Here is an 8,606-nt window from a genome sequence, read left to right on the forward strand (position 1 = left end):
AACAATTGGTAACACACTACGTCGTGAAGGGCTGAAAGCCTGTAGCGCCCGCAAGGTCCCCCTGCTCAAGAAAGCACATATACATGCCCGTCTGAAGTTTGACAATGAACATCACCAGAACTGGGTGAAAGTGTTGTGGTCAGATGAGACAAAAATGGAGCTCTTTGGCATCAACTTAACTCACTATGTTTGGAGGAGGAGGAATGCTGCATATGATTACTTTGTCAGTGGGCAAATGTTCGAAGTCAGCAGGGGATCAAATACTTTTTTCCCTCACTGTAGGAAGGATTGTGAAAGAGTTGTGGTTTAAATGTGAAAAAAGGAAAATTCATGAACATAAAGCAGTCAGTGGATGGTAAATAGCTGTAGGTAAAAGATAAATATAGATAAAAGGTGAGCAAAAAAGACTCTCACAAGGTAAACATGATCTCAGGCCCAGACTTGGGCATCCCTGACCTGAGCAGGGCATGTTCCTTGTAAACAATATAGGAATCCCACCTTAAACATTCCATATAACGGCCAGTATTGTCAAAGAAGAGGTCACAAACACAAAAAACATTGTGCTACAGATGTAATTAATAACGGCAACGCCTAAAGTATCCTTGTGGGGGTCTCTGTTCCAGCTTAACCCTAACCCAAAGTGCTATGCTTCCCACACATGACAGATTCAGTCTAAACTAAATCATCATCTTGATTTGTAGGAGGGATATCATTTCTACCATGGGCATGAGCTCAACAAACTTCTATAACTCTCCGATACTTTTTCTTCGTTTTACAGACCCTGTAGGGCATTATCCACTGTCTTCTGTGTAGTAGTAGGAGTATTCAAGTCAAACTGCTCAAGTGGAAAACATTACCGCCTAGCTAAATATCAGTTATCCAACATTGTCAGGTCACATTGTAACCCCAACACTTGGTCACTGAGGCCAAGTGTGGGTTGGATGCACACTCCCAAAGAGAATATCTCCTTTTGAATACGTCCAGCAAACTGGAAATGAAAGGACATCCTGTTACAGAAATAAAGCGGAAAAAGAGATGGGGGAAGATGTGATCCTCACTGCTAGAAAATGGGAGAAGGAAAGGATGACAGTGATGTACTGCTTTTGGTTGAAGAATGCACAGAAAAGAAAAGAGGACAAGCAGCTGGTGTTCTATGGCCAATAGTGACTAAACAACAACCTGAATAACCACGACTTCCAACCTTATTTTAATTATTTAAAGCAATTAAAGTCCTCGCTGACTTCCCCCACTTCATCACCTCATATTATCATTGTGCAGCAATTCATGGCCGAGTTAGCTTAGTTGGTAGAGCAGGCGCGCACATATAGAGGTTTACCCCTTGACGCAGCAGCCGCGGGTTGGATTTCAACCTGCGGCCCTTAGCTGCATGTCATTCCCCCTCTCTCTCTCCCCTTTCATGTCTTCATCTGTCCTGTAAAAATAAAGGCCTAAAAATCATTGTGCAGCAATTCACATTACATTTGGGTGGTCAGGTCATTAGAGACTTTGGAAAACAATGAATAGTTGAAATGAAGTTGATTTAACAGTTATTTAAATGCACAAAGGACATGAGGTTTTGAAGTCATTGAGTGAAAAGCAACCTGTCCTGGTCAGAATAATAGATTTATCATCTGCTCCTTAAAAGGCGCTTGCCAACAAATGGCTACCACTGAACGCAATGTGCTCTCATTACCAACAAGGACAAAGAAATGCTGTTTCCTAATTCACTCATTAAAGTGTCAAATTAGCAATTGTGTCAACTGTTCAAATGAACTGTAGAGATGCTGTAAGGAAACACAACAAGTGGACAGAGCTTGAGGCAACAAAGCATCCTCTGACAGGAAAAAAAGATTACAGTGTAGCAGCCATTGAATAGTAATTGGGACGCCTGCTTATGCAAAGAGCAGCCAATATCAGAGAGGGAGGGAGTCTTACCAGGTCTGTGGAGTAGCTCTCTGAGGATGGGGCGTAGGCGGCATGCTGGCAAAACATGAATTTGACCAAGGGAAGCCTTTCTATTCTATCTTCCTTGCCCTAGGGTTGCTAAAATCCTCATCTGATATTAGTGTTACTTACATCATTTCATTTCCCAGGCCAGCGTCAGTGAGCCAGGCTCTATTGTGGAGGGCCTGGAGGCCTGAACAAACAGCCCCCAATAATAGTTTTACCCAAATGAATTGAACATCATAATCTGCTTAAGCTCAAAACCATTCCCAAAGCTAGAAGCACAGAAACAGTTGTGCCTGTTGAATAAATTATGCTAGGGTCACTGAGAAAATGGATGTGGGAGAAAATCTTTGACAATCTTGGGGTTTTTGATTGTTTTCAATCTTTTGTTTTCTAACAGTGCTTGAAACTAAAACAAATGTGAAGTTAAGTCATCAGAGTTCTGACTTTTAAAAGATATGGTGAAAGAGACAATCTACTTCTGCTGAACTTCTGCAGCTGAAAAATCATGGTCTCCAGTTGCAGTATATGCAGCTAAATGACCAAGACTAAACACACTCATGCTGTAGGTGGGAGGGCAGTGAAGGAACAGTACCTGATTGTCATGCAGATCCAGGATAGTCAGATTGGACAGGCTTTCCAAGCAGCATATTTTATGGATTCTAAGAAGGGACATAAAATGGAAAATCTCACATAAAATGTAATACTGTCACAATGTATGTTGACAATAAAAAAACACCTTTTTGCCCATTCTTAAATGTACCATGTGCAGCCAAATAATTATACGCGTTCAGGTAAATCATAGGAAGCCAACTGGCCAACAAGCCTATTAAAAGGTTACATTCCCAGAGGAAACCAAACATACAGCAGTGACCGCATGGATTAAGATCAAATTACACGTAAGGATGAAAGACTGTAGTCTCTTGAAAAATGCCAATGGAAACCTAAATCCAAGGTTTTATTTACCCTTCATGAAACACATATGGCCCTGGAAGGAGGTCATAAAAGATAAATGTCACAATTTACAGAAATTTACAGAGAGGAATACAAATCCTAGAGTGTGTCTGTAAGATCTTGATGTCATTCACGTTGATGTATGAATTCAATCTTCCTTCTGCTGACATTTTGAAATAAAGATTACTAACACCAAAGTGAATGTTTTTTTAATTAAACTGGGCATCTGCTGGAAAACACTCATTTCTAAAGCTTAACATGTAGCAGCAGCTAAAATGCATAAAGCCTTACATGCCTTGAATAAACTACATGCAACAATTACACATTTCACATTAAACCAGATATCTCAATATGTTAGATTAAAGAACAATATGCCCTTTGATGTTTTTATACTATCACCTTTGATAGCCAACTGCAAACAAGGATTGAAACAAGCTCAAACTAAAATGTCACCTAGGAAAAACCACCAGAACGAGGAAGAGATTGCAATTAGACCTGCTCTGCAACTTTTGCTGTACTACCACAGATATGAACTGCACAATTTATCAGTGTAAAAGAGGCAATTCAGAGAAATCTGTTCAAATTCTTGTATTTGCTTGTAAATCCACTGATGACAACTCACCTGTTCTTCCCCAGCATAAGGATCCTAAGAGAGCTTAGATATTCAATACCAGTCATTTCAGAAATGTGATTGTCATACAGGTTCAGGAAAACAAGCTGTTGCAGATGTGACAGATGATGGATCCTTGTGATTAGATTGTGCTGGAGGTTGAGAAGCTGTAGTTCATCCATAGGACCCAACTGGGGGCATTCCTCCAGACAGCGCCTAGAAAATATAAAGAACATTTTGCACAATTTAGCTTTATATGGATGACTATATCTCAGGACTTAAAAGCAGTATTTCACCTTCAATCCATTCAATATTATATTCATCATATTTATCTCTGCGCTGTCAGTAAAGTAGTTCTTTGTCAGAAAACACTCATCTGTGAGACAAGGGGTGGGTATTTTGAGGGACTTTGCTGCTCCCTGGTGGCAATCTGGAGCACTTGCCATTTTAGGTGAAAGTCTTATCATTTCTATTACAAATACCGTGACTCAGACATGAAATTAAGATCAAAGGGATCATGGATTGGTTGCCAAGGCCCCTTCTATCTTCCATGTCACACCGTATCAATAATATAATTTTTTTGCAGTTAGAAACAAGACTGAGAGTCCAGCTTTGTTAGCGGCTCTGTGAGGCTGTACTTTTGAACAGCAATGCTTGAAACTGAATTCATAAAACCAATTAAACTTAATGGCATAGGGATGACAAAAGAATATTAATAGCACTGCACACATAGTACATAAAACTGCTGTGTCACATGATATGTTAATCATATGTCCAGATTACACTGACAGTTAAAGCCACATGTTCTGTACTGAATAGATACAATTCTAATCTGTTAGAAAATAAAAGAGATCAGAGGTACCTGTCCAAGTCAATTTGTTGAACAGTGGATGCAAAACTGTCACAGGGCAATCGAGTGAAGGGAATACCAGGGACTGCATTGTATTTATATCCTCCAGAACCACCTGACATGGACATTACATACTGTGTTCAGGATGCACAAAATATGATTGTTCATTGCAAAAAAATCAATGGTATATACTTGTAGGGTACAAACTGTGAATCTAAAACTCAGCAACAAAACCAGTTTCCCAATTACATAATATTTGCGTGATAAAGCCATATTTACCTGATTGCTTAGCAATGTTTAGCGCATTGCGGTAGTAAGTGGCCCCTGCCCCGTTGGTTGGTCTCCTAGATTTGTTACTTGCGTCTTGCGTTACATGTGATACTGCATCCAAACCACTTTGGGCACCACACGCTAGTGGAACTAGATAATGCACAGGGGAATCTGTTGAGTAACGGGCAAATGATGGCACCAGAGGTGTCTGGGCAAGTCTTCTGCAAGCATGCAACCTGTTTTCTACATATGGTATGGTATAGTAAAACAAAGTGTGCAAACAGTCCTTACGATTATTTACATATCTTAGCCATTCATAATACAATACAATGCTGCTCACACACATAAAAACTCTTGGGCAATTGGGATGGTAGAGTTTGCAAATGAGTAGATTGGGACAAGCTCACCTGGGTTAGAATGATTAATTGTTTGGCCGGTATTCGTATTTTTTTCGTTTACAATATCTTGCGAGTCAGTCTGTGAAACAGTAAACATGATCAAATGTGAAGCATTGGAAAGTCTAGGCTATTAACCACATACCTTGTCTCTCAATGAGTTCTTTGTCATGACTCACCATCCTCTGGGCTCTCTCTATTGACTTGTCAGTTGTAAGGTGCAATTTGCAGCTGTTGACCTGCAAAAATAATTTAGTAATAGATAACGTGTATGGCTTGAAACACATAGACCCCAGACACAAGTGTTTTAAAGCACGGCTAGGCTACCCCTTAGCTTCAAACATTAGCATCAAACATTAGCTAACGCTAGTTAGGCTAGTAACTTCAAGCAAGCTGATACACTTTTAATGGTTAGCCTGTAAAGCATTAAACTGTGAGCAAATGGTAAAAGTCTAATTAAAGTGGTATTTACCATGGGGGTGAGACACACCCATCTATCGTTGACACTGTTGTGTTTCTGAGATCGCATCGTTTTGCTCTCAGTTAGTTCCATAACCCTAGCAAACGTCTGCTAAAGTCAACAAGTCAGGCCAACCATGTAAACAAGTTCACTTTCAGAAGCAGTACTGCCTTCATAAATATCTGAAAGAAATAAGTAAACTTATTTGCTATAGTAATAAATTTCTGGAGCTAGGGTTTGTTGTTCCAAAAACCGATATTCATCTGTAACGTTAGCTAGCTAGCTTAACAGGCACAACAAACTTCCTCGGAGACAAGCAGTGCTGCCATGGCAACGACGTTGTTGCTCGGTTACACTCACTTCCCGTGTCACGAAAGAACACTCCGCAGGGAAACTAGTCCTGAAATAATAGTTTCTTAAGTTAGCTAATGTTTGGTATGCTTCCATTATTACCTAATATTGCAACGTTGCCTTGAAGAAACCTGTGTCACAGTATTATTATATTGGGTTTACATTGTGTATATTCCAAATAAATGTGTCAAAATATGCAATATGACACACAGCAATGCGCAGCAGGTAATAGCCTCTCTAACAAGAGCACTGGTCGTTTTCTTGTTCTCTAATCCAGGGCTGCCAACTCTCACGCATTGGCCGTGAGACACACGCATTTGAATGTTTACAAGCGCACACGCACACACCCGATTCTCACGCTGAAGTGTCAACCCGGTTGGTCTAATTTCTGAAAGATGAGTTTATCCATAGATTAGCTGTTGAGCCGCTCGTGATCGACTATTGGGCTTTCAGAGACTGTGGGGGGTTCAAGAGCGCTCCCTGTCTGTGGAAGTTTCGATTGTCGCATACTGAGAACATTTTTTTTCACGAGCCATCCCAGGGGCGTTCCCCGGCTCAGGTATGAGCTCTGAGCATCACAGACCCGTCCGTCGCTTCGTGTCCACTCTCTGTAACATAGAGGTGAGCAGCGGGCTGGTGGACCCGCTCTGCTGTGGGCGTGTGACGCGTTGCATCCGTGCGTAGACTCCGAGAAGAGCAGCGTACAGCCTCCTCTAAACTTTGTCAGAGAAGAGACCCAAATGGCTTCGGTGTCTGTGCGACGGTCTGAGTGAGATATTACCATATCAGCGGGGAAATGGCATGCACAGCAGACTATATACAACTCTCAAATCTCGGACAACAGAGATGAGAGGAGTTATATTTGAATGTGCAAAGTTGTAAACATGAGCAAAAATCTGTGAAACACATCTGAGCTATAACTAATATATAAAAAATATCTATACTATATATAATATACTGCAACGTTGGGCCACTATGTGCTTCTTAACCCGGGCATCTCTAAATGTAACTGTAAATAATTAATTGATGTTTTTTAAATGAAAAAAAGTCTTTATTTTCCCAAAAAGTAATACAGTAAGTGGGGCACAGAGGACGAGGGCCAGACATTACTGAACCTTGGCACAAAGGTAAAGGATTAGAATCTATGTAACTCAATGTTTCTTATTCTTTAGAATTCAGTGGTCTTAGTTGATCCCTCAACATTAATTTAACTTGGGTCCCTGGTCCCCACAGGGACCCCTGGACCTGTTCCCCACAGACCCAAATCTTTCAGCTGTTGCTGACATATGCTACTGTCTCTTCATGTGGTTCATTATGTTTGGCACATTGCTGGGTCAGTTCTTATATCATAAGAAGTTATAATGTAAATAATGTAATGCTAAATGCTCTAAAACCGTTGATACAAACAATGCAAAGGCTCTTAACCCTACAGTTTTGCACATATCATGTAAGACTTGATTTCTCCATTTTTTTTTACAAAAAACTCTCCAGAAAGTGCCATTTAATGGTTTATTTTTCAATTTTTTTTCCTGGGGGGGCATACCCCCAGACCCCCCTAGGGAGAGCCCCATCCCCCCAGACATATAACAAATGGCAATTTAAACCCTGAAGGATAAAGACCCAATGAAATTGTTTTGTATGCGGCAAAATATGGGTTGGCCCCCCCAAATCTCACTCCAAGGTTTTGGGAAAAGTTGGCAGCCCTGCTAATCTGTCAAATGTTCTGCTGTATGGCCTGTTAGTAGTGCTTGCATAATGTACAGAGAGAACCGGGGTTAGTAGGGGCACAGCTCATATTAACACTAGGGCCGGGCCCCTTGTCGGATTAAGCTGGCCGTGTTCATTAAGCCTTATGTTTTTTGTTTTTATTTTACATCACACTAAAGATAGTACTTCTCAAAGAAACAGGTCAGGGGTATCAACTAATCACACATGCCCACCAAGAGTAGGCTACACCTGTCAAGCACAAAATAGCCTGTAAGTAAACACTAGCCTCTGCTATGGGCAGTGGCATTTTCCTTTTAAATGTGGGTGCAGTCATGGGATCACAGATGAACTTGAGTTTTGGAATAAAATTAGATATATGGCATATATTAGGCATATGAGCAAAATGTTGGTGTTTTAGCAGAGTTGCCATGAGGGACTCAAAGCCGTGCCATCCTCTTCCAACGTCACCATATAAAGCACTATTAATATTTGAAAAACTGACAATTCAGCATTCATTTTGCAGAGCTGACAGAGAGGCAACTGGAGAGGCCAGTGCCTTCACACAAAAAATATATAGAAAAACAAAACAAACAAAGAACTGCAAAGCTAGTGGTTAATACCACAAAACAATGAAGTAAGCTGTATGACAAAAAAAAAAGTACTGTCTTTGCACAGACGCAAATTACACATAATAGCATTGCGTGCACTTTTCCATTCTAATTGTAAACATAATTAAAACAGAACACCTGAAAAAGCAAGCAATCACTTGTACTTACAAATGCACACATTATATTTTGACTTGGTTTTCTATTTTGTACTACAGGTAAAATCAATGAAATGCTGAGGAAAAAGATTGCTTAGATAATGACCACAAGAACATTGACAAAACGCCCAAAGTGAACATTTTGTCATTACAGGAAAAGGCGCAGATGAAAGAAATAACACTAATTGTAGGAGCCAAATTGAGCTTTGGATTGATTTCATGTTTCTTTCTTTTGAATAGTAGCAAGAGTGTGTGTGTGTGTGTGTGTGTGTGTGTGTGTGTGTGTGTGTGTGTGTGTG

The 8,606-nt window shown here is 40.4% G+C and overlaps 1 protein-coding gene across 4 annotated transcripts in view; it reads right to left on the minus strand.

Annotated features, from left to right (window-relative positions):
- Positions 1 to 5,828, minus strand: part of lrrc49 (leucine rich repeat containing 49) — a 35,816-nt gene extending 29,988 nt beyond the window's left edge. Inside the window, exons 1-7 of one of the 4 annotated variants that reach the window (XM_032517286.1) lie at positions 5,499 to 5,828; positions 5,206 to 5,265; positions 5,039 to 5,108; positions 4,641 to 4,874; positions 4,374 to 4,476; positions 3,524 to 3,727; positions 2,543 to 2,609 (exon numbers count right to left, since the gene is read on the minus strand). In XM_032517286.1, the coding sequence (XP_032373177.1) occupies positions 2,543 to 2,609; positions 3,524 to 3,727; positions 4,374 to 4,476; positions 4,641 to 4,874; positions 5,039 to 5,108; positions 5,206 to 5,265; positions 5,499 to 5,579 (819 nt within the window). In that variant the 5' untranslated portion in view covers positions 5,580 to 5,828. The remainder of the gene's footprint in view (positions 1 to 2,542; positions 2,610 to 3,523; positions 3,728 to 4,373; positions 4,477 to 4,640; positions 4,875 to 5,038; positions 5,109 to 5,205; positions 5,266 to 5,498) is intronic. The other 3 variants (XM_032517296.1, XM_032517317.1, XM_032517306.1) reach the window with 3 other exon arrangements.
- Between the last annotated feature and the right edge of the window lie 2,778 nt (positions 5,829 to 8,606).

Source organism: Etheostoma spectabile, chromosome 1, assembly GCF_008692095.1.
Source record: "Etheostoma spectabile isolate EspeVRDwgs_2016 chromosome 1, UIUC_Espe_1.0, whole genome shotgun sequence".
Classification (NCBI taxonomy): domain Eukaryota; kingdom Metazoa; phylum Chordata; class Actinopteri; order Perciformes; family Percidae; genus Etheostoma; species Etheostoma spectabile.